This window comes from Diospyros lotus, chromosome 10 (genome assembly GCF_014633365.1).
Source record: "Diospyros lotus cultivar Yz01 chromosome 10, ASM1463336v1, whole genome shotgun sequence".
NCBI classification, from domain to species: domain Eukaryota; kingdom Viridiplantae; phylum Streptophyta; class Magnoliopsida; order Ericales; family Ebenaceae; genus Diospyros; species Diospyros lotus.
In genome coordinates this window covers 15,901,266-15,926,208 of record NC_068347.1, presented here as the reverse complement: position 1 = coordinate 15,926,208, position 24,943 = coordinate 15,901,266, and the positions used below count along the sequence as shown (strand labels likewise).

The 24,943-nt window shown below is 40.3% G+C and overlaps 2 protein-coding genes across 4 annotated transcripts; one reads left to right on the top strand and one right to left on the bottom strand.

Annotated features, from left to right (window-relative positions):
• Positions 1-2,003: 2,003 nt before the first annotated feature.
• Positions 2,004-24,756, top strand: LOC127811688 (uncharacterized). 3 transcript variants are annotated; one of them, XM_052351785.1, is made up of 7 exons: positions 2,004-2,176; positions 2,261-2,321; positions 19,999-20,175; positions 20,491-21,502; positions 21,572-21,676; positions 23,601-23,749; positions 24,197-24,756. In XM_052351785.1, exons 3-7 carry the CDS (start codon positions 20,083-20,085, stop codon positions 24,410-24,412), a joined length of 1,575 nt encoding a protein of 524 aa, XP_052207745.1. In that variant the 5' UTR covers positions 2,004-2,176; positions 2,261-2,321; positions 19,999-20,082; the 3' UTR covers positions 24,413-24,756. The 3 variants fall into 3 exon arrangements, with proteins under 3 accessions (XP_052207745.1, XP_052207746.1, XP_052207747.1); XM_052351786.1 differs by lacking the exon at positions 2,261-2,321; XM_052351787.1 differs by lacking the exons at positions 2,004-2,176; positions 2,261-2,321 and adding an exon at positions 4,929-4,953.
• LOC127811139 (uncharacterized) lies at positions 8,419-9,321 on the bottom strand. The gene is made up of 2 exons (XM_052350850.1): positions 8,944-9,321; positions 8,419-8,820 (listed from the first exon to the last, which is right to left on the bottom strand). The coding sequence occupies exons 1-2, from the start codon at positions 9,319-9,321 to the stop codon at positions 8,419-8,421; spliced, it is 780 nt and encodes a 259-aa protein (XP_052206810.1).
• Positions 24,757-24,943: the final 187 nt, after the last annotated feature.

Below are 24,943 nucleotides of genomic sequence, written 5' to 3'. Positions count from 1 at the left end.
GGATCGCTACCCCACCCCCCTCAATAGTAGCTGTGAGTTTCGTAACTCTAGGGCTTATTTGGTCTAGGGCTTAAGGGTTGTATTTGTGGAGAAATGGTAATTTCGGAAGGAGGTTGGGGAGAAGCCATTGGGATGTTACCTCAAAAGAGTTTGATTTTCAGAGGAAAAGATAGTCTTCAGGAGCAAAGTGTTTTTCGGAGACTCAGAGTCTTCGGGGCCTATTGGCAAAGTGTCCGAGAGGGTTGACAAACTCTTTGGGTGCTCTAGATGACTCTAGCTCTTCGCGAGAAAAGACGTAAGGATTACCTATTTGGGACCATCGTTTATTTATAGTTTGCGTTTTTAGAAGCCCAAAAGTCTCCAAAAGTCCCTCAAAAACTTTCCCTCAGTGACTTTTATTTAACATCTAATCAAGTCGGTCTCTATCCTAATTTTTAGGCATCGGGCACCCACTTTTTACTTTTCTCTTTTCCTTTTAGCCAAAGACAATAGTGGGGAGCTATTGTTGTGGGGTGACCTAAGAAATTCCTAAAGTCCCAAAATCTCAAAAATTCCTAAATGTTTTGCATATCCTCAGATGACCCCGAAAAGTCTCCCAGATAAGAGTCCCCCGAAGCCCTTAGAGAGTCTTTGGGACAATCAAGCCTTTGCATGTTTAAGGCCGAAGACTTACCCAGAGTTTTTCGGGCCCAACTCACCCAATGGCTCCAAAGAGTCTTCAGACCCAATCGGAGGAAATTTGTCGAGGCACTTTTACCCCAAAGACCCTGTAGGCCCTTTGGCCTCACTTGATGCATATCTCCAAAAAGTCTGAAGACTCTCATCCATGGACCTTATCAAGTGTCTATAAATACCCACATGCTTCAAGGCAAATGGATCATTTTGGATAATATTTTTCCAAACGCTTATCCTAGACATTATTTTTGACCTTCTCTCTATGACTTTAGACTCGAAAACTTAAGACTCTGGACCCATCGGGAGCTTACTCCCCCAAAGACTCACATTGGACATACTACATACATTTATACATATATCTGTATTTCATCTCCAGACATTAGTGTTTGACTTAAGTATCAGAGAGCCTGTGTAAGAAAGATCCATGTGTGCCTTATATGTCTTTGTATTGCAGATACCTGAAAAATCCCAAAGACCATACCTCGAAAACCTTGAAAATAGTTCCTCAGAAACCCTGAAGACAGTCATCCGAAGACTCTCTAAACCCATCCAGAGGTTGTTCCCTGAAGACCATCCAGGGTCGATCTTCCCGAAGACTCCTAAGACCCTCTAAGGATCCCGAAGCCTTAGTCCTTCTCAGGTCCGAGCCCAGTTTCTGTTGACCTCTGGTAGTCCTTTTGATTTTCTCAAGAATTTTGCCATTGACTGTTTCCAAAACAAATAAATTTAATTGTTGTAGTTAGACTATAACAATAATGCCTCATTTGATTATTTGATATATTATTAATTAAAGTTTTGTATTAATATACTGTCATCAACAAGATCATAAAAACAACATCAATAGATTAACTTAATAACCAAAATGAATTTGATGAGGTCTATGAAGAAGGCATAAATAAAATTATATTTTATGTTTCATACCATGTATCTACATAATACTAGACCATTCCTATCTACCATATTAACTATGCTTGTCCATTAGCCATATTATTCATACCATAATATATAAAATGTTTCTTTTATTGGTATTGATATTGTTCATTTGCATGTCTTTATAGGTTCATAAACAAATTTGTTAACCCCAAAATTGTTGGTATGATCCAACCCTAGCGAATGCTGGGTTCAATTGAAGAAGATTGAATTATCATTCAATCATAGTTTATTTATTTATTTATTCTCCCACTCGCCCGCCATGGCTGTTTCCGTCATTTTTGATATTTCAGGGGGGTTTATGTTTTTTTTATTAAATCAGGTGTTAGGTGTAATTATTCCAAAACCATTATGTACATGTATGTATATGTAAGTATAAACTTGCCAATATTGCGAAAGCTGACAGCTGAAGGTAGCGAACTACTCCTCCATCGCCATGGCATCATTCCAGCGGCGAAGGGCCGCCTCTTTCCTCTGCAGCATCCTCAACTAGGGTTTATTTATCCTTCATCTTCATTCTTGACTCTTTCCAAACACTACACCAATTGTTCATCAATTCCTCGGTCGGAAGGTAATACTCTTCCCTCTGCCACCGTTCAATTCAGTCTTCTCCCGACCATAGTTGAGCGAATATACGGAGTCATCGTGTTTCCAGGTTTGGATTCTCCGTGTCTTTCAGCGTCTGAATTGTGATGGAAAACCCGACTTGAGAGAAGGTGATCGTTGTTCTCGAACCTCGGAGTTGAAATTTGTCGTGTTAGTTTGTGTGAGATTTTTTTCCTCGTTGGAATTTAGGGACTGTTTCGTGAATGACTTTGTATTGTGTAGATTTCGTATTACTTAGCATAGGCCTTAAAGCTCTCCGTTTTGTCATTGTAATTTTTCCCATGGAGTAAGCATAGATGTTTGGCATGATCGTTTGAGATAGTGTGTACGTGCGTATCAAACTCAGTGTGACTGATACTTAATTGTTTTAATTTTTTGTTACGGGTCGCAAAATGCCCAAGGTTTGCCTTTGTTCCTATCATCTACTTTGGACACTGACAAGCACTAAAACTCCACCAGTAAGCACCAAAACCCCACCAGTGGTTTTATGATAGAGCTTGCTCCACTATAGTGATCTCTAGGCCGCAATTTTGTCTTTTTGTCATTTTTTTTTTAAGTTTTTCAGGATTTTTCCCACCTAATGGAATTTTGGCTTGTGATTGTTGTTATTATTAATATAAGTTTTAGGAGCTTTGTCATACCACTGCTATTTCACCGTCTTAGTACTCTTTGCATTTATTGTTAGACGGTGAAGGGACAGGTAGACCAATATTGCTTCTCCACAGGTCTCAGCACTGACATTCATGGTGGAGCTACACAAATTGGTGCCAAGTCATGCAGCTTCTTACCCTTGAGTCTCTCAGAAAGATTGATTTTCCCTTCTGATTCACCTTCAATGGACTCTCCTGTAGACTGATTTTTCCTATATCTTCCAGTTCCTTATCTTTATTGCCATTCATATGTGTGCCTATGTCAACATTGGGTCTAGGGATTCCCTCCTCGAGTTGGTGTCTTGTTTATTAAGGCTTGCCTAAGTGGTACCCTGTGACCAAGTAGAGAGGTCTGATAGTTTTGAATCTGAGGTTTTTTAACATCAGGACCCATTAGTCGTACAATGAGAGCCTCAGAACACATAAAAGATCTGTAGTGCATTTATCATGTCTCCATATATTCGCCACCTGAGTTCTTATGGAATGTTAAGAGTTGCTAAATCATTTCACTTGAGGTTGCACCATTAGTGTGGTGTTAAGCTAAATCTAATCAACCACAATTCCCTCTTATGCAATAAGGCACGTGCACACCCACATTCCAAGATAACTCATCCTTCATGGTTTAACACTGAGCTTCCTATCAAGCATTCATTCCTTTGGGACCTTGGTGGCTGTAGTTTATAGTTAGGGCTGGAAATATGATAGATATTAATTGGTCTCCCTTTCCCATTGCGTTTTCTAGCTGGGGAAGGCCAAAAGTGGTTTAGGTGATAGCAGAAAGGTTTAGCCTGACCTGATCTGTGCCTAATGAGAAAAGTTTTTTGAATACCCATTCCCAAATCTTTGGCTGGTTGGACACCTTGATCCAATCCTTGTGATTAGTTTAATTCCCTTATCCTAACCCCCAACTCACCTAATTTCAGCTAGTTTGAGAATTAAACTATCACAAAACTCCAAAAATAAAAGACAATATTAAAATATGAAATATACAAATATTAACATGAAATAAAATAGAAACAAGTTTTTCTTAAGGAAACCAAACTCCATATAGTTCTTATTATAGGAATACTGATATTGTATGGTACAAGAATTTAAAACATGTTATTATATAATTGCTGGAATGGGGTAACTTAAACCATATTCGGTTCCAAACCTGTTTTGGGTTGTAACAATTTCTCCATAATCCACCCCAAGTCAATTGTATAAACCCCATATAACTGCTGTAAATATTATTATATAATTGGGGATGAGGATGATATCACTGTCATTGATCTCTCAATAGTGAGTACTTAGATGCCCTAATTTAGAGAGAGATTGAATGAGAGCTTAGATCTGAACAAAACTTGGTAATTAAGTGACATGGTAACCACAAACTTACAAAAGGATTTAACTTCTATTGATTTTCCATTCTTGTCCTCTTATTCATTATAAGCGTAGTAAGTGTGATAGCTATCCTTCCTTATTTATGTGCTCCCCAGCTGGTAATTTTATTTTAAGCTAGGAACAAGGTGGAATTAAAAAGCTTGGGCATCAATGCATTATTTCCACCCCATATAGAGATGGTCTACTTATAGTGCTACACATGACCAATATGCTCAAATTTGCCATCATATACAATGATATTGTAATCATATACTTCTCAGATGTTATGATTTGTTGATAATTTGGTTGAAGTGTTTTAGATGCGCCTCAAAATTCTTCATTCCATAGCTCGGGATCTTCTTTGTTGGTTTCTCCTCTTAGATCATCCTTTCATCAATTTTTGTTCTCCCCTTGTCTATAAATGGTATGTTCATGGTTATCTTAGCGATTTGATGTTGAAGTGGTTTTTTATATGTGTTAGTTTAACTTTTTTTGGTAGCTCTTGGTTGAATCTTTGGAAAATGAAGTTTCCTTATCTTTCTTTTTCTGCCTTTCTTTCCCTGTCATATTCATAACTTTGATTGAGCTAAGTTTCTTTGCTCATTCGAAGGAGTCTTTTGGATTGCTGCTTTCTCAAGACACATTAACTTAACTTTGTAGCTTGAAGCAATAGACCAACTATGACTCTTATTATGGGACAAGAAGCTTGTTAGTAACTTGATTACATAAGGTAGGTTTTCTTTTTTCAATAATTCCATGTTTGAGGTCCTATCTCTCCATATAAAAGGTTTGATTCTCTTAACCCACTCTGTTCTCATCATTCTTCTTTATTTCCTTCTTATGTAATTGAGATATCTCAACTACTAAGTTTTGGAAGTGTCATGATCCTAGGGTTTAGCCTAGGACTAGAATGGAAATCGGAAGGATCTGATGCCGTTGAAGTTAAGAACATAATGTATAGAAGGGAAATTGAAGAAGAATGGGGGGAGAAACTTAGAGAGGATTGAGGGAGAATGGTGGCAGAAGAACGAGGGAGAGAGATTAGAGAGAAATTGTAGAGAGAAATTGGAATTTCAATTATCATTCAACATATCCTTCTCCTCTTACAATTGGCCTTTTTATAGGCATAGTTAGATGTTTAACTAATTTCTAACAATATCCTAACAGCACCCATGTGCTTCTTACAACTTGTAAAATATCTCTAACTAACTATTATACCCTATTACAATAATGCCCCTTTATTACTCCTAAGGTCATGACAATTCCCCCGCCTTAAAAGGTTTCTTGTCCCCAAGAAACTTATTACAACCGAGCTATTGTTTCTTCATCCAATGCCCGCTTTCTCTATCTGTTTAATTCTTCTTTCTTTCTTTCTCCTTCTAGGCTTCTTCGTCTTCGTTATTATGTTTACAAGATCAAATCCAAGCATAAATTGGCCCAAAATTTCAATAGGGAAAACTTCATCACCATCCAATACAAGTAAGAAGGGAAGATCTATAGCCATTGTTGCTGTTACTATATCCCCATTCAACCCACAACTATGTTTTGCTGCAAAAATATCAACAACAGCCTCAAAATGCCGCAATGGAGGTTTGTATTCTTTCCTTGAATACTCATACCAAGGCTGTTTGTGAGCATTAACATTAGGAGATGCTGCAACTTCACTTCTAGCCAACGATTGCTCAATGATTAACACCTGGCCAAGTGTCTCAGCACTAGTAAGAGTGCTTGAGAGGTTGTCAATTGATTGAATGTCATCCTCCAATCCCTTTTCCTCACTCTCCTCTTCTTCCTCTCCCCCTTCTTCCTCAAAGTTGGACTGCTCTTGTTGCAGAATCCCAAAAACATCACCATCGAGAACTTCTTTTCCCTTTTGTTGGCCACAATTCCCCTCTATTTGGACTTCTTTTTTAGCAATATCAGATGATCCCTCTGCATTGGCTTCCCTATCAATCTGTTCATTACAGGTTCCCTTTGAAGGATGTAATCCATCACCAATATCCTCTCTGATGCTGCCAACATCCTTCTTGATATTGCTGCCTAATTCAAAATACCCAAGCACATACTCGGAAGTCAATGATGAATCAGTTTTCCACCTTCTTGTCTTCTCCTTCGGCTTCTCCCTTTTAAGAAACTCCTCCTTATTAAAACTTTTATGATAGTCATCAAAGTATTTGGCGGGAAAACTGTAATGATACTCCTTAGATAGTATCATTGCAAACTCTTGCAACTTCTCGCGAAACATTCGACCGAATTCCTTACACTCTTCATGAATCCCATTGCTTATTCCTTTGTCCCTGTTGCTGCCCACTGAAAATGCAGTCTTCTTTGGCTGCCATTGAGGCTCCATTTCCGCTAAAAATGAAACATTCTTTTGCTGCAATTTAGGGCTCATCTGCTCCATATATGCATTGCTCCCAATGGCCTCACCATCAGGTCGTCCCCTTGAAAATGAAGCACCCTTTTGTTGCGACTGAGACTCCCATGTCCTTGTGCTTGCACTACTGCCCCTAGCAAACTTCTCACTTGCAGGACAACTCAAAGGCCAATAAACAGGAGCTTTGTACATCCTTAATCCCTCACTTCTCTTTAGTTTGTACCTCTCAACAGTCACCCTGAAGTTGATCCAAGAAGTGGCAAATTACAGCCACTGTTTTGCTTCTAGGACAAGTTTATTGTAGCAGTGGAAGAAGTTACACAATTACAGCGACTTGATCAGCCTTCTAGAATCGCCTAAGGCTACCGAATATCCTGTCTCGCTTGCTGCAATAATACCTAATACTTGCTGGAATCACTGTCGGAAACACCGGCCTACTCGCCTCCAAAAGTTAGGCTGAAATTCTGATCTCTGGTCCTTATAGCCACGAAGATAACCTCGCTCTGTGACTCCTTTCGATTCAGACCGTGAGGTGATCGGAAATCTCCAAACCCTGGTTCTCCCTTCAATTCCAAACACTAGTTAGTGAAATTATTTACCGAGGGTCACTCACTTGTTGCATCTTCCAAGTTTGGACTGAGGGTGCTTGCTTGCTTGGAGATACATCAAAAGCAAGAGTCTAGGACCGATCGGACTTCACCTGATTAGATCATCGACGAATTTCGCCTTCCGAATGCCGTCAATTCCGCCACTGGACCACCTTCGTAAAACAACGTTGGAGATTACTACCTCCAAACGTCAACCGCCTTCTAGGTCATTGGAGTCACCGAACCTGCTCTTCCTAACCATCGACTGCAATTGACAATGATCGTGTCTCCTACTTCCTCACCCGACTCACTCGTGAACCTCTTGGTCGTCTGCGTCACCACCTTCGACGGACTCCCACACCAATCGTGAATGCTCCTCGATTCATGTCCCACCTAGCCGTTGCTTCTTTCTGGTACTCGAATCCTTCCCAACCCAATTGGTTGGTGTTTCGATCGGGTTGATGTTTGATAGGATACCAAATAGAAAATCCAAATAACAATCAAATATCAATAGTTTCCAATACTTTTCAGCAGAAAACAAGAACAAACCAGGGCATTCGAGAGACCCTTACTCTCCCAATTCTTCTATCAAAAACTAGCTACCCTCTCTCTCTTCTTCTCAGCTCTTTATACTGCTCCTCTACCCCTCTCTAACCGAATTCCCTTGCACATGCAGATTATTCCGTCAACCTATGGATTACAAAACTATCCCCATGCGCACATGTTGGTTGTAACAACCTACATGTGCTAATTCCCTATTCTCCCCTTCATGCTTGCTGGTCTTTGGTAGGTCTGGTACATCGGTGGCCTATCATTACTCCCCTCCCGCACTTTCACCTTGTCCTCAAGGTGAAAAGTAGAAAATTGTTGCTGAATCGTAGGGCTCCCAATTCATCGTGGCGATTGCTTGCACTACTGCTACTACCAGTGGTGTTACCATTCTCACTGTCCTCAAACTCACTAGTAGCATAAAAAACATGTTCTCTGCAGAATTCCACGAGTATCGGCTCATGAAGTAACTGGTGTCAAGTGCACTCTCTGATGAAGGAACAAAAGCAGCCTTCTGTTTAGCAAGGGTGTCCCAGTTAATATCTCTGAAAAATGCATGTTGCTTCACCTCCGAGGCTCCTTCTGCTCCTAGTCTCTGATGAGGATCTTCGGTTAATAACTGATCAATGAGATATTGGGCTTCATAGCTCATTTCTTCAGGTACCCGGGGCCAAGGTATCTTTCAGTTGAGAATATTATCAGTTATTATCTGAGGATGCTCAGCATTAAAAGGTGGGATACCAACAATCAGCTCAAATAGAATGATACCCACAGACCACCAATCCGCAGTTGCACCATGCCCTGTCCCTAAAAGAATCTCGAGAGCCAAATGGTCAGGTGTTCCAACAACAGACCGTTTCTTTCGTCTTTCTCGCTGATGCTCAGATGCAGTTAACTGAGGTTCATCTTCTCCCAATAGCGATGTCCCACTAACAGCCGGACCAGATAAATCATCGACGCTGTTGATGAGACCAACCCTTGAAAGCCCAAAATCTGTTAACTCATCCCACAGAGTAGAATCAACCAATTCCTCCTTTCGCATTTCAACAGATTCAGCACTGTTAGCATTCTGACATCTCTGTGCCTAAGAGTGAAAAGAATGTTGGAGCTAATCAGAATTTAAACAAGACTCCATTATCATAAGCGGAGCTTCTAAATCATTGGGCTCCACAACAAAATGCGAATTGAGCCCTTGACTTCTAGAAACATGCTGTCCTTCCACCATCACAACCTCCTTGGGCGAGGCACCCACCCCCTCATGATGGTGAGAATACATGAGGGGCCCTCCATTATCAGCCAACCCCATGTAAAATTTATGAGAAACCTGGCTAGGAATCGCACCATCTTCCCAGACAACATGGATCGTTGATGGCGCCCCCTTCCTCGGCGAGATGCTCTCCTTGGTTGTCACCAGTTCGGCCGTCCGCGACCTTTTAAATGGATCGATCGTCAGCTGCCCTTCTACCTCGCCGTGGAACTCCCCAACACCATCGTCGTCGGCAGCCACTCTGCCTTGCGACACCATCATCTGCTCAACCGCCAATCCCCCTTCAATATGCAGCTCGTCCCCCGCGCCTTCCAGCATGGCCCCTAAGCGATTCCTCAGCAGCCCCTTCAACTCTTCCCAGCTTCTCACTCTTCATCTCCGTTGCTTGCACTGGACCCATGAAAGAGCAGCACCCTCCAAACACAGTGCTGCCGAGTCCATCTTCTCCTCAACAACCAGCCCCTTCACCGCAACTCCCAACTCTTCACCCGTCGCCTTAAGCTCCGCCCAACTCCTCACCTGTCGCCTTCGCTGCTCCCACTGGAACCACGATAGAGCCGCTCCTTCAACGCATAAGGCCGCTGTCTCCAGCTTCTCCACATCGGACAGCTGGTTCACAATGAAGTAGCACTCAGCCCTAAAGACCCAGCCATTTGGATCATCTCCCTCGAAGATGGGTATTTCCGGGCGTCTCCCACAGTACTCCTGCTTTCCGACACCATCGACCCATTCGCCCCCTTCGCCACTTCTCGCTCCAGCTACCGGCGTTCCCTCCCATGTCAAGGGCGAACCCGCAGGTGGGTCTTCCTCATCTCGCTTCCCCTTCCTCTCTCTCTCTTGCTCCTCCCGTCTCTCCTCGTTCTTCCTCTTGCTCTTGCTCGCCCGCTCCTGTTCTTCCCATCTTACTCGCATCCTCGCGAACAGCTCTAGCAGGTTCACTAGGTGACTCTCCATCTTTTGAAACGCACTCCTCATAACATCATCTCCCAGTGGAATGCCTTCCACCCTCACCTCCAAATCACCGACTGGGTCAGTCAAGTTCACCATTAGGATCGAAACGCTCTGATACCAAATTAATAGGATACCAAATAGCAAATCCAAATAACAATAAAATATCAATAGTTTCCAATACTTTTCAGCAGAAAACAAGAACAAACCAGGGCATTCGAGAGGCCCTTACTCTCCCAATTCTTCTATCAAAAACTAGCTACCCTCTCTCTCTTCTTCTCAGCTCTTTATACTGCTCCTCTGCCCCTCTCTAACCGAATTCCCTTGCACATGCAGATTATTCCCTCAACCTATGGATTACAAAACTACCCCCATGCGCACATGTTGGTTGTAACAACTTGCATGTGCTAATTCCCTATTCTCCCCTTCATGCTTGCTAGTCTTTGGTAGGTCCGGTACACCGGTGGCCTATCAATGTTCAATGGGTTCGCCCGAAGGTCTGGGTAAGGCCGATGACTACCTGAGTTCTAGCTCAATTTGTGATCGCTTCTGATTCCAGAACTCACTGCTGCTCCAATCGCTACACCCACTGTATCGCGGCACTCTCGAGTCCACCCACTGTATTGCGTCACTCCCGAGTTCAAGTAGCAACACCCACATAACCGCTAATACTTGGAATCCTACATGCAATTGCCTTGATTCGGCCAATCCACCAGATCCAATTGCGATCGCTGTAGGCTCTGAAATCACTGGCTCTGCTTGACCTAGCTGTGACAGCCTTCCTCACACACGTCGTCACTCTGATGGAACTCTCTCAACTTGTCTTCTGCTTACCCAATCACTGACCACTTCTCTGCACCACCCGCGAAATTCACTGCTCAATCAATAGTCATTAGAATCAATTTACCCACAATTGTATGAACCACAGCCGAAGAAGTATTGCTCTGCCTCGAATTGGCTTGATTACTTCATAATCGGATCGGACAAGGACAACCATCGAATTTCAGAACTCACAGTCGAGGAACGTTTGCTCCGATACCATTTGTCATGATCCTAGGGTTTAGCCTAGGACTAGAATGGAAATCGGAAGGATCCGATGCCGTTGAAGTTAAGAACATAATGTATAGAAGGGAAATTGAAGAAGAATGGGAGGAGAAACTTAGAGAGGATTGAGGGAGAATGGCAGAAGAACGAGGGAGAGAGATTAGAGAGAAATTGGAATTTCAATTATCATTCAACATATCCTTCTCCTCTTACAATTGGCCTTTTTATAGGCATAGCTAGATGTTTAACTAATTTTTAACAATATCCTAACAGCACCCATGTGCTTCTAACAACTTGTAAAATATCTCTAACTAACTATTATACCATATTACAATAATGCCCCTTTATTACTCCTAAGGTCATGACAGGAAGTTACCCCTTAAATGGGAGATACTTCTCATTGATGGATCTCATATGAGAGACAACCTGCCGTTCCTTTGGTTAGCTCATAATCCTCTTGAAACCTTTTATGATCTGGTCAGCCCTAGCATAAGCATTTGTTCTTGTAGATAGAAGCTAATTGTATAATGAGAAATCTTCTTTATCTTCTACCAAAGTGGGTACATTAGATTGAAACTAGTGGTAAAAACAATGGTCAGATCACTCTTTTGGTGTGCTGTTGCCAAGATACAACAATGATTTTTTTTGTTTTTTGTGCAGGAGAGTGAGATGCGAGTGACCTAACAAGTTGGATTGTCAGGACTCTATTCTGGCAAGGGATTCTCTCGCAATTCAGGATGAATTGCAGAGGAATTGTGAACCGAAAGAGAGTGAGAATATAGAGAGAAAGAGAAAGAGAGTCGAGAGAGAATATGAGAGAGAGAAAATGTGATCCAATTGTATTCAAAAGCATGCCTGCTCTAGTAGCGTGTGTTGGCTTATATACCTTCCTCGAGGAGTGGCGCCAATATTTGAATTACATGCGGTTAACTACCGATCTTCTACATTCTTCTATCCTTCTAACTGTTTGTCTCCTTTATTACACTATTACCCTTCTTCTAATAGGTTGTTTCACGGCTATCCTTATCACATGACAATTCCCCTCCCCTTGGAATTCTTCTTGTCCTCAAGAAGAGTTTAGAGTAGTCCTACCGCCTTAGGGAATTGTTGGAGTAAGTTTGGTAAGTACTCCCATGTGTTGTTCTTCGGGTGTAGGATGGACCATCGCACCAACACCTATGTAAGGGGTAGGTTCTGTTTGTAGATCACTTTCTTACCCACAATAGCTATAGGTTCAGCTATCTGTTGGGTCTCTGGAATTGCTGAGGGCAGGGTAACACTCACCGGGCTACTGCCGGAAGAGGGTTTGAGAAGAGATACGTGAGAAACTGGATGGATAGAGGTATCTTCTAGTAGTTGTAGTTATACACCGCTTTTCCCACCCCAGAGAAATCCCTCCTTCAGCAACTCAGTTAATGGCTTACTGATGATGATGTATTTTTTAACAAACCTTCTGTAATAGTCTGTAAGGTCCAGGAATCCCCGCAGGGCCTTTACATTCATCGGCCTTGGCCAAGCAGTCATTGCTGTTACCTTCTGGGTGTCCGTGCTCACTCCTTTTTCGGATATAACATGGCCAAGATATTCCACCTTGGTTTGTGCAAAGACACATTTGGACTTCTTGATGAACAACTTATTGAATCTGAGGATTTGTAGAGTTGTCCTTAAGTGCTCTAGATGTTTAGGAAAATTGGGGCTATAAATTAGGATATCATCAAAGAAGACCAAAATGAATGGCGTAGGTAAGGCTCAAATATTTGGTTCATGAGGGCTTGGAAGGTTGTGGGTGCGTTCGTCAATCCGAAGGGCATTACCAAAAATTCGTAGTGCCCTTGGTGGGTTCTTGATGTGGATGAGATGGCCTTAGCATTTTATGACAAGTGTGATTTGGGCGATTTTAAAGGCTAACTTTAAGGAAATCGGGCTAATGATTTCGAGTCATAAGCTTTGTTGATGAGGTCTATGCTTTTTCGGGCAAATTCCTTCATTTAGGCCTCGAAATTAGCAATTTTTCTATTTTAGGAAATAATTGATTCCCTAATAACTTTCATTAGGGAGTGAATTTTAACATGTCGTTTTGAGAGATTTTCCTTATTTCATGCTGATTTTTAATTCTATAATAAAATCTCAATCTTGCTTTTTTTGGTAAGATTCAAGATTTAGGGTTTTTGGATGTTTTCCAAATTATAGCCTATAAATTCTATGTTTATAGGAGATTTTGGGGCGATTGATAAATTTTCAATAAAATTTCTGTTGAAATTTTCTCTTAATTCTCTTCAATTTATTCAGTATTCTTTAGAATCAACGATTTATTGATTGAGTCCTGTAATCCGGTATTCATGAGCGAATCAATGGGTTATTAGAAGGCTTTCGCTACGTCAGTTCTAAAGATTGTTTTATGGATATCTTGGGGGTTTATACGGATTTGATGATCCTGAACAGAGGTCGAGTTTAGAGAAAACTTTGGCCCCATGTAACTCATCTAATAGGTCCTCGATGATTGGAATAGGGAACTTGTTCTTGATAGTAAGAGAGTTGAGTTGGCGGCAGTCAATACAAAACCGCCAACTGTTGTCCTTCTTTTTTACTAAGAGTAGAGGAGAGGCATATGGGCTGATGCTAGGTCTGATAATTGATTGGTGTAACATTTCTTTTATCATACATTCGATCTCGGCCTTTTGTTTTGGGGGGTACCAATAACAGACTGGGCATTAGGTTTAAGGTTTATAGTGTGGTCCAAAGGTCTAGGGGGTGGCAGAGCCTTAGGTTCCTCAAACAAATCCTTGAATTCAGCTAAGAGTTCATCAAGTAAGTCCAGTTGGTTTACCTCCTAGGGAATGGAGCCATTCCTCTTTGAGTCCAGCCTAAGTTTCCCACCATAGTCCGATTCCTCCTCCTCCTGGTTAACTGCTTGTATTGAGAACAATTGAGCCAACTGTGTCCACTTGCTTTTGAATAGCTTATGTAATCTCTTTCCCAAGATAAACTTGCAAGTACCAACCTCACTACCAGTGATAGTCATTCTTTTCCCCCCTTTTTCGAAAGTAACTTCCATTTTCTTAAAATCAAAGCAAATGGGGCTTACTTCTCTCATCCAGTCCATGCCCAAGACCATGTCACAGCCTCCCAACCTGAGGAGTCTTAAGTCAGCTTCGAAGACTTCCCCTGCATCTGCCAACAAAATCCCATACAGGCTGATTTACAAATTACCTTCTGTCCATTCGTGACAGTAACAGATAGCGATTGAGTCCCTGTTAGTCTGCAATGAAGCCTCTTAGCTATGCCTTCATTAAGGAAGCTATGTGTGCTTCCACTGTCAATGAGTATTGACAGGTTGTTCTCTTGTGCTTTACCATCTACTTTTATGATCTTACTTGTGGACACTCCCCTTAGAGCATGAAGGGAAATCTCCATTTTCTCATCCTCTTCTTCTTTCTCTTGGTTATCTATTTCACCAACCTCTTCCTCCTCTTCCTCTATTCCCTCTAGTAGCAGTAATTGGTGTTTGCACTGATGGCCCAAGGTGTACTTGTCCCCACATCTAAAGAAAAGCCCTAGGTGTACTTGTCCCCGCATCTAAAGCAAAGCCCTACTAACCTCCTCTGCTCCCTCGAACTGTTCTCGAATGATTGGGATGGAGCTGAGAGAGCTAACCCCTTGTTGTTCTGTCCCCATGTTCCGCCCTCCTTATTCCACCCCCGATTACTCTGTTGTAGAGGCACCGCTTGTCATCCCTTGCTCACCCCTTTTTGCTTCTTTGTTAATGCCTCTACTGTTAACTCTTGCAACTTAACGAACTCAATGGCTTGTTGTACTTTTTTTGGTTGAAACATTTTCACTGTGGGACGGATCTTCTCATTCAAGCCACTGATGAAACATGACACGAAGTATCCCTCAGTAAGGGTGGGATTGGAGATCAACATGAGGGCCTTCAGCTCCTCAAACCTCTGTTGGTAAGCTTGCATAGATCTTCCTTGTCTAAGCTTATTAAATTCTTCCACTACGTCCTACATTCCTTTACCCCAAATCTCCCACATAGTCCATCCACGAATTCTTCCTAGGAGCACTCTTCCTTCACTCCCATCCAACCTTGGTACCATGCATCTCCTATGTCGTTAAGTTAGGTCGCGACGATTGTTACCTTTTGTTGTTCAGCCACATTGTAGAGGTTGAACATTCTCTCACATCGCCTCACCCACCACCTTGGGTTCTAGCCATCAAATAGGGGAATCTCTATTCGAGGCATCAACGTACCAATCTGGTTCGATCCATGCGCAACACCTGACCTCCTAACTCCCTCATTTTCCTCCATCACCGGTTGCTCTGTTTCTAATTTAGCAGATCCCTCCGATCTGCAATTAGCTCCCTGGCTATTTAGGATCAGTTCTGAGTGCTCCCTCGGAGGGAACTCAGGTGAGATTCGTACCTGATTTTGGCGCGAAAGCATCAGCATGAACTAATGCATGAGATTCATACCTGATTTTACCTGATTCTGTTCTCTCATCTGCTCCTCCAATCGAGCAGCCTGCGATCTACTCTCCTCACGCCATACATTCACCGCTCCATCAATCCGTCTTTCCATCGAATTTTCAAACGTCTCCATCCTATTTTGCATCTCCGATACTGACACCGTCACCTTCTGGAGTTGTGCCTCCATATGCTTCATTCGTGTTCCATTTGCCATGGCCTTCCCGATCACCCAAAAACTTGCTCTGATACTAGATTGTTAGGACTCTATTCTGACAAGGCTTCTCTCGCAATTCAGGATGACTTGCGCGGGAATTGTGAACCAAAAGAGAGAGAGAATACAGAGAGAGAGAGTCGAGAGAGAAAATGTGATCCAATTGTATTCAAAAGCATGTCTGCTCTAGTAGCGTGTGTTGGTTTATATACCCTCCTCGAGGAGTGGCACTAATATTTGAATTACATGCTGCTAACTACCAATCTTCTACATTCTTCTATCCTTTTAACTACCTGTCTCCTTTATTACACTATTACCCTTTTTCTAATAGGCTATTACATGGCTATCCTTATCACATGACAGTTGGGTGTGAATCTTCTGAATTGAGTGACTCCCAAGTTGACAAGAGAGTCCCAAAGTGACGAGTGACCTCCTTTGATGACAAGAGTCCACGAGTGTCTTGATAACCGAAAGACTTGAGATACCGAGTGACCCGCAGAGAAAGAAGCAAGTTAGGGGCGTGGGTGAGGTAACTCACAGACCCTCTGATGTTTAAGTCAGTCTCGGCCTGAAGAGGAATTAAAGTTTAAGTGACGTAGTGAACATACCTTTGCTAGGAGGAGTCTCCTATTTTTAGAGAGGGAGGAGACTAACAGGTGGTAGGAGACCTGCACCTCTCGAGAGTAGTCTTAACCAAGTCTCGTGGGGTTCGCATGGCTTAATTGGTGTGTTTTCCTTGCGCAATGGGGTCATTGGTAGTCAATGGGGGTCACACCGTTATAATCGAGTGACTTCCTCAAGAGTCACTGAGTGACCTTGTAGCATGTGTCTTTGGTCATGGCTTCTTTGGTTGGGCCTGATATAGCTTGATGAGGCATGGCCTGAGGCCTTGGCACACCTCACTTGGTTTTGGGTCAGTCTTTCAGTTGGGCATGGCAGTCACTTGGTTTTGGGCGGTCATTCAGTTGGGCGGTGGCAGGGCGTGGCAGTCACTCGGTTTTTCCGAAGGCAGTTGGTTATTCCTGAGCGGCACAAGTCACTTGGTTAGCCTGTGCACAGCCGCGTGCTGCACAGGTACATGCTGCTGCCTGCTGCACCCTGCTGCTGTCTTGCCCGTATGCGCCTGCTGCCTGTCACCATGTGCGCCTCCTTTGCCCATGTGCTGCTTGGATATATATATATATACACATTATAAAAATGGCCACTTGTTGCTGTATACATATATCTCAAGTGCATGGCTTGTTGCTGTTCCACGTGCGCCTGCAGCGCACCACCTTGCTGCCTTGCTGCTTGCAACATCTCTCGAGCCAACATCTCTCGAGCCACCACTTGCTGCCTTGTTGCCATTTTGCTCCATGCACGCAACCTGCTGCCTTGCCACATAGCTGCCTACCTGCTGCCTGCTTGTGCTACCAGCTGCCTTCCATGCATTCTTGTGGCTTCAAGTGGCAGTCACTCGGTTATAACGGTGTGACTCTCAAAGATGTCACTTGGTTATAGCCGAGTGACTTCTCAGTTAAGTTGTGGCTGTATGTTTCTCACATCACACTCGCGCCTTGATTCCTCATAACCTCTTGCACAGCAAAGCCCATTCGATTATCTCACACGCCCACTCAGTTACTCATGCCTTGTCTCACCTGATTTGGCCTTGCATCTTCGTAGCTTTACACGGCCCCTTTGGCCGAGTGACCCCCAAAAACGAGTGAGTCATAGTTCACGAAGTGAGCCTTATTTTGGCCACTTTCACCTGCTTTAATTTCTGGCCCATCTCTTGGCCTACCTTCTTAGATTGTAAACCCATCATATCTGGGCCAATTATTGGGCTTAACACGTTGGTTTGGCAATGATGAGCAATTTGACACCTACATTAGAGAGAGAAAATGAATGATAGCATGCTTAGTTACAAAGCAAGAACACTCCTCATGTTCTACCTATATCAGACAATAACATTGCTTGGACTTGGTTGATGACTATACCAGACATGCCATTTTGCATGTTTAATTTTTTGATTTCTGGATGCATAGAGGACATGATGTGGACACATGAAGGACATGCCATGGATATTCATGTTTGGCAAGTTGGAACTTATATGGACATTACTTGGGGCGTAATATGATAATAAAAAATGGAAATTATTTTGGATATATGTGCAATTAGTGGAAAAGTCTCTGGATAAAGGGTGAAAAAATAAAAAAATAAGTGTTAATTCTGGTCCTAATCCATCTGTTTCAAACACTTTGAACGTTTACTGCTGAAAAGAGATACAAGAGCTCCCTCCTCCCTCCCCTCTAGAGGATGATAATCTATTTTATGTTTTTTTTCTTTTCTTGTTTCTTTTCAACTTTGTTTTGTTCATTCAATCAGTTATATTCTCATTGTTTGGATTGAACAGTATCCTCATGAATTGTGATGAATTTTTTGTTATTGTTCATGCTTTTTGGTCATTATTTTCACAAAATTGCTAATTTCTTCCCAATCATTATGTCATTGTTCATTCAAATGAGCTTTTCTTTGTAGCTCATTGTCTCCCTATTCTCATTTCTTCCCAATCATTATGTCCTGTCTTCATACCTGTACCTGTACCTGTATCTGTATCTGCAACATTGCTTCTTATCTTAACAAAACACTTAGCTTTTTGGCTTGATATGAATTTTTGCTCACCTTTAATGTGTTACCTTTATCAAATATAGTGATTATTCTCTCATTTAAGTCCTTTCCGAACTGGCTTTTCCATAAACTATAGTTGTTCGTAAGTACTTTTGGTATTATAATCCTTTATTCTTTATCTTTATCCCATGAAAGCAAACTTATTCTTTATCCTTATCCGTTGTTGGGCACCAACTTGTTTTCTAGATCAGTAAATGGGTGGGCTGTCCTTTCCTCTTTATTACTTTGATGAATTTGTTTTCAGTCATAATATTCAGAAGTTTATAGTTGTAACTACATGCTGATATTATACACATATTTATGTACGTGTAGGGGGGTTTCATAAATGATTTCCAACTATCCATTTCAAAAAATTATATGCATACATGTGTGGGTGTGTAAATATATATATATATATATATGAATGTACTATTTACTACCTTCCCTTGCCTCCACCACCATAATGGTAGCATAAACTCATCACCCACTTTCAAATAAACATACACACAAAATTTAGAAACATTTATAAAAAAAATGTGTTTATAGGTGCTTATCAAATATATATGTTGTATATATATGTATCACATATGAAAACATATACCAGCTGATGGGTTCTCCATAAAAGAATCACAAATATACCTAAACCTAGAGGCATGAGGCCTTGGAAAGATCTGAGAGTGTTGGTAATCTTACGGGGCAATCAGACAGACTGAAAGGTGCCAACTCAGTCAAGGGATGAAAACTTGATAATATAAGCACTGGTGTAAAGCCATATGCTCTTGCTTATGAGGGTTGTTTCTTAAGAATAATAAATCTTGAGTGTGTAGTCTCAAGGTGGGACGTTTTAACAGCCCGCTTCGTTTTGCTTAACCTTGAACTAGCCTCTTACCTCACAAACATCTTTTCTTTCTTCTTTTTTTTTTTGTGTATCTTTTCTAATTTTTATAAATAAGATTGTATGTAGCACAAAAGTGCCTTAGTGGAACTTAACCTTGAACCAGCCTCTTATCTCACAAACATTTCTTTTTGTTTTATTTTTTATTTTATTTTGATAATAAGATTGTAATAACAAAAAAAATTTCTTAATAGGGGTGACGACTCTAAAATAAAAGATAGATAGGAAACTAGAGCTTTGCTCTATCAAAAACTGAGAACAAAAATATGATCTATGGATTGCATAATGGCTGACAAACAAAAAGGAGGTACCTTCAACTATGTCAATAGAGAAAATAATGTAGCCCTTCAGGAAAAAAAAAAAAGAAAGAAAAAGCACAAAAAAAGGAACATTCTAATCCCTCAAAAGCTATTTTTGGTTCATTCCATATACACCACAAAATGAAAAAATAGGAAATGAATTTCAAACTATATGCTGGTTGGCTCATGGGCAACTATCCCTCCAAGCACGCAAAAATCAAACATAAAGTCTGGCATGACCTGTGGATTCCAAGAATCATATTAACAAAGCTTCAACTTCTATAGTGATTGAACAATGGTCGATGGAGGAGTGCTGTTGGTTTGGTGGGTTGACATGGTTGACATGGTTTTTCAATTTCAAGTTTAATTTGCCTCAGAAGTTCCACTGACTGGAGGGTGACAACTTTTGTTTGGCTTCAATTCAAGTTCTCTTTGATGGGTACTAACATATTACTTTAATGTACTGATATGACTATCTACAGGTGAACATCATTGTTTCCATTCAGCAATCCTGTGATGAGAGAAATCTCACCTTATCTATTCCAACAACAGAACTTATCTTAATAATGGATCTGACATTTAAAGGTAAAACATGGGTTGGGAACATATACCAGAAATTTGAATCCATGTGCCATGAAGTTGACAATCTAGTGAACAAGGTGTGAATCCCTCTCTGTGTATTATTTTCTTCTTCCTATAATTGCTTTTCTTTCCTTTTCTGTATTTATTTTTCAAGAGAAACTTACCTTTGATATGGTTATGCTATAAGAGAGTGCGATTGATTGTTAATCTGCTTTCTGTCATGAGATAAGAATTGGAAGTCATGTCCATTTGAGGATATATTTTAACTTTGTGATGGTTTCCTTCCATGTAATTCGGACTACACAGAAATCATTTTGTTAAAAATATACTTGCCTTTTCCTGATTATTCTTAAATTGAGAAAATGCATGAGTTGAAGCGTCAATCTGTACAGGACACAGTTTTATATGTCGAGAACCAGGTGCAGACAGTTGGTGGTAGTGTTAAAAGATTCTGTTCTGATGTTGTTCAAGATTTTCTTCCTCTGGTGGAATCTGGAAAAGATGGAGCTCAACTAGTGTCTCTAAAACAATGCAATACAGTTGATGACTGTAATAGATCAATGGTTAAGGAAAAGCCAGTATATCAATCTTCTGTTGGGCAGCATCCTCCTGTTCATTCTATAAAGTATATTGATGAACAGTTTATCCATCCACCTTCTTATGAGCACATTGAAGTGGAGGAATCTGACGTATCTTTGGGGTTAGAACTTGATTATCAGAAAGATAAAAAGTCTGATATTGTTCATGAGAAAAATCACTCTGACAAGCTGGTGGATAAGAATTCTAATGTTGAAGAAAATGACAAAATGGAGGAGCCAATAGATAAAATGCCCAAAATTACTGTTGACGAAAATGACGTGGAAGAAATGATCAACGAAAGGCCTGATATTGTTGTTGAAGAAAATGACTTGAAGGGGGAGGCATCTTGGTTGGAGGAGTTGGAGTTAGTTTGTCCTGAAAATAAGGATTTTTATGAAGCATCGGTATCAAGCGAGTACATTGACGAGAAAAATGAGATCATGGCCAAAATTCCACATGCAACTTTGGCTTGTCATACCCATAAAGACAATGTACTTTGTGATGGGTGTGTTTTTGATATTTCCAGCATGCTCCCACCTTCTAAAATGGACTCTTCAGCTGTTTCTCATGAGAATAAGAAACCAGAAGTGCAATTTATTTCTTCCTGCAGTTCCTTATCCACAGACACTTATAGCACATCAGAACTTTTGAATACAAATATTCCCTGGAACTATGAGAACATGTGCTATAATCCTGTTAATTCAATTAATGGTGATTCTTATCTCTCTGATGCTTCTCAGCCATTCCCAATTTTATCTTGTGATAACAAGATTGTGGATGTTGAATTGGCTTTCTCCAGCAGTGCTTTGTCACTAGACACAAAAGGTGTGCCCTTTTATTTCATAGGAAATGAGAACTTATAACTCTTGCTCTCTTTTAACTCTTCTTTGGCAGATGTCAACACCTTGACCGATAATGCTGCTTCTCTGGCTGGATCATCTGGCAATAGGTCTGGCCACTACTATGAGTGTACTCTGGTAGAGTCTTCCTTGAAAATTGGTATGTCATGGAAAACTTCACGAGCGTTCCCATTTTCAGTATTTGTTTCAGTTATTTCTGTTTTATTTTAGTGACAGATTTTCTTATCCCACCAGATTTTTAAATAGGGCATCAAGTTTTAAAATAAGCTTTAATAATGTCCTACGAATTTAAAAAAAAAAGAAAGATAGAAAGAAAATGCTAATTAGAATTTCTTTGTATGTGCGAAAATGCTAATTATAATTTCTTTGTATGTGCCCCCACAGTTGCATGTGCTTAGGAAATTAAACTCAAATGTCCATCTAATTGGAGAGGGAAAGAGGGTTGGAGAGGGCTAGGAGAAGTTGCATTGTTGGGATGAAGGAAAGGAATTATAAGGAAAGTTAGGGAAAGAAAAAGAGTTATGATCTTCTGTTTGGTCCAAACCTTATGCAAGCACTCATTTGTGAGTTCAATAAATCTCACATGATCTAATACCTATATTATACGCATCCTTCTATTCTCTTTTGCATAAATGTTATGTGATTGGGACTCAATATTTTTAGGCATTGTACCAATGTCAACATGACATGACACTCGTACTAGTATATGATATGTGTCGAACTCTTCATTTTTCAAGTCTATGTGTTAATTCTTGATTTTTATGTATTTAATTTACTTCTAATTTAAAATAATAATAATTAACAATTTATTTTGATTTATTATTTCTGTTAATTTTTTTTAGCCTTTTAAAATATATGTTTGTATTTGATCACCCAAATTGCTTACCTACCAGTTACCATTTCATCTTATATGTATAAGTAACATACCTGTAATTTTTAGTTATAGAACTAAAAGATAAAAAAAGATTTTAAATTGTAGAGGTAAGGTAGTAAAATTTTTTATTATCCATGTGATTGTCTTACATTTAGACACATATCCCCACATCCTAAAATTCCTGGAATTGACAAGTCCTACCTCTAGGTACATAGCTATATCTAACACCTAGACTTGAGTCCATACATGTGAGCACCAGATATGATTAAGAGTTTTTTTTTTTTTTTTTTTTGGGGGGGGGGGGGGTGGGGGGGGTTGTGGTTTATGGGTTATTCATTTGACAAATCCAATTGAATATTTAGATCCTCTAATTAACAATACTAAACAAGAAGTTTGCGGCATGTTTGGTGGATAAAGTATGTGGCATTTACTACTACAAGAAAGTTTTCAAGACTGTAAAATGGATAAAAGATATAGATATTGTTTTTATTCTGAGTCTGTCAAATTTCAAATATTTTCTAAATAAGTACATTATCTTTAATATTTTTTTTATTGTTATTCATGACATATCCTTGTATCCATACCCAACTCTTGGTATTCTAATATTAAGGGCTCAAGGATGCGTGGAGACTTGCCCACACCTGATACTCCTACTCAAATTACTATACATTCTAACATGAGATTGTGAATTGAAGATTTGAAGAAGCAAGATCCACTTCTTAGGGCATGCATTGACTTTTGGGAAGGTTTTTCATGTATTATCTTTCCAATGTTGTACCTTGATAATAGAGTACAAATAGGCATTTGTTGGGTTATGGATCGTCATTCAATTTAGTATCTCTTATTAGCAAAAACAGAGTGATTTTGTGTACCCCTATTGGGTGAGAAATACAGTTGGTCTAGTCATTCTTGTCTTTGCTATTCTGATGCCGTGCTTAGATTCAGGAGAAAATATCAATTTGACCCTTCAACCTTTCAAATGGTTTAATTTAAGGGTGAATTTGAGACTAGAGTTTTTTTTTTTTGGCTCAAATTCACCCCTAAATTAAATCATTTTGAAAAGTTAAAGGGCTATTTGAGCCCAAAAATAGGTTCAGAGACTAAACTGAACAAAATCAAAAAGTTGGGAGGACAAATTAGCCTTTTTTTTTTTTTTTTGCCCCCTAATTATTTAACTGATTGCTGACAGGAGAGGCAAGTGACTGCAGAGTTGACGTTGCTGACCCCAGCTTAGAAACCATTGATCTGTCTGAGAAGGTGAAACCTGATGAGAGTTGTGTCCTTGTGGATAGCAAATTGTTTCTCTCTTACAGAGCTCAAAAACACAGATCATACAAGGTAATTTTCAGTCTCCCCCCTTCTTTCCTTGCTCTCATTGTAGCTTCATTGGTACCACCAAAGGAAAACATTGACAGACAGGATATTAATGGCACAGAAATTGAGAAATTTAATTCAGAAAACGAACCCTACATGATTCTAAAATTTGAACCACCAACATGTGTCTTAAGGTTCTAGAATGCTCGAATTGATTTCATATTTTTGTGCTACTTTTCACGGTGAAATGAGCACATCGGTACTTCTATGTTCTCTTCTGGTAGTGTTGATACTCATTATTATTGAAATGATGCGACCTGGAGTGGGAGCTTCTCCAAGTTCCCATTCCAATAGAAGTCTCCTAATTCTACTCGCCCAAGCAGCAATGCCCCCCAATATTATTGAAATATTTGAGCCTTAACCAATTCTCTTTTGTTTTTTTTTTTTTTTTTCTCTTCCTTCCTTTCTTAGAAACTGTTAAAGGATGCTTTTGCATATCGGAGGAGGTTAGGAAAGGAGTATGAACAGCTGGCAATTATGTATGGGGATATTGATATTGATATTGATTTCGGAGGGGGAGAGCAACCCATGCAGAATCCCTCGCCCGTTACCCCCACCGCAAAAGCACCTCTAGGTTCCAGGAGATCCTCTCATGATTTATGCGACCTGGAATGGGAGCTTCTCTAAGTTGTAGTCTCTGTAAAGAAGAGTGAAAACAAACGCAGTGGTTGAACAGAGCATTCTACACGTTCCCAAAGATGAAGTTGCTGACTGGTAATAATTTATTTGTTAATATTTCCCCCTTTACGTAGGTTTGTTGGTTTTTAAGTATCAAATAAAGAGTAATTTTTCCTGTGTCGGAATAGAATTGTACAGGGAATATCACTGGTTTCTTATTTCTGACTTTTTGATGCTCTTGCTGATGTTTTATATTTTTTGAAGAATAATCTACAGGCCACCTCTTATTTATCAGACATTAAATAAAGAGTGATATAAAATAATAAAAAAATGCCATGCCCTTGGTTTTAGAATTTTTTTTGTAAAAATAAAAAAAATGTCGATGGTTGGTGGCCATGACTTATTGCTATTGGCCACATTAGTAGTGACTGTTGAAACGTTGGCAATGGTTTTAGAATTTTATAGAATTGTCGAAGTTTTGTAATCGAATCTCAACTATTAGTGTTCTAGTATGAATCCCAATGATTGTTGGGGTTTACA

Excerpts from the sequence above, each read along its gene's own strand:
- LOC127811139 (XM_052350850.1), bottom strand. The coding sequence starts at position 9,321 with ATGCTGGAAGGCGCGGGGGACGAGCTGCATATTGAAGGGGGATTGGCG. Across the intron at positions 8,821-8,943 it reads TGATGGTGGAAGGACAGCAT|GCACAGAGATGTCAGAATGC; the intron begins GTTTCTAGAAGT and ends TTTCACTCTTAG.
- LOC127811688 (XM_052351786.1), top strand. The coding sequence starts at position 20,083 with ATGGATCTGACATTTAAAGGTAAAACATGGGTTGGGAACATATACCAG. Across the intron at positions 21,503-21,571 it reads TTTGTCACTAGACACAAAAG|ATGTCAACACCTTGACCGAT; the intron begins GTGTGCCCTTTT and ends CTTCTTTGGCAG. Across the intron at positions 23,750-24,196 it reads AAAAACACAGATCATACAAG|AAACTGTTAAAGGATGCTTT; the intron begins GTAATTTTCAGT and ends TTCCTTTCTTAG.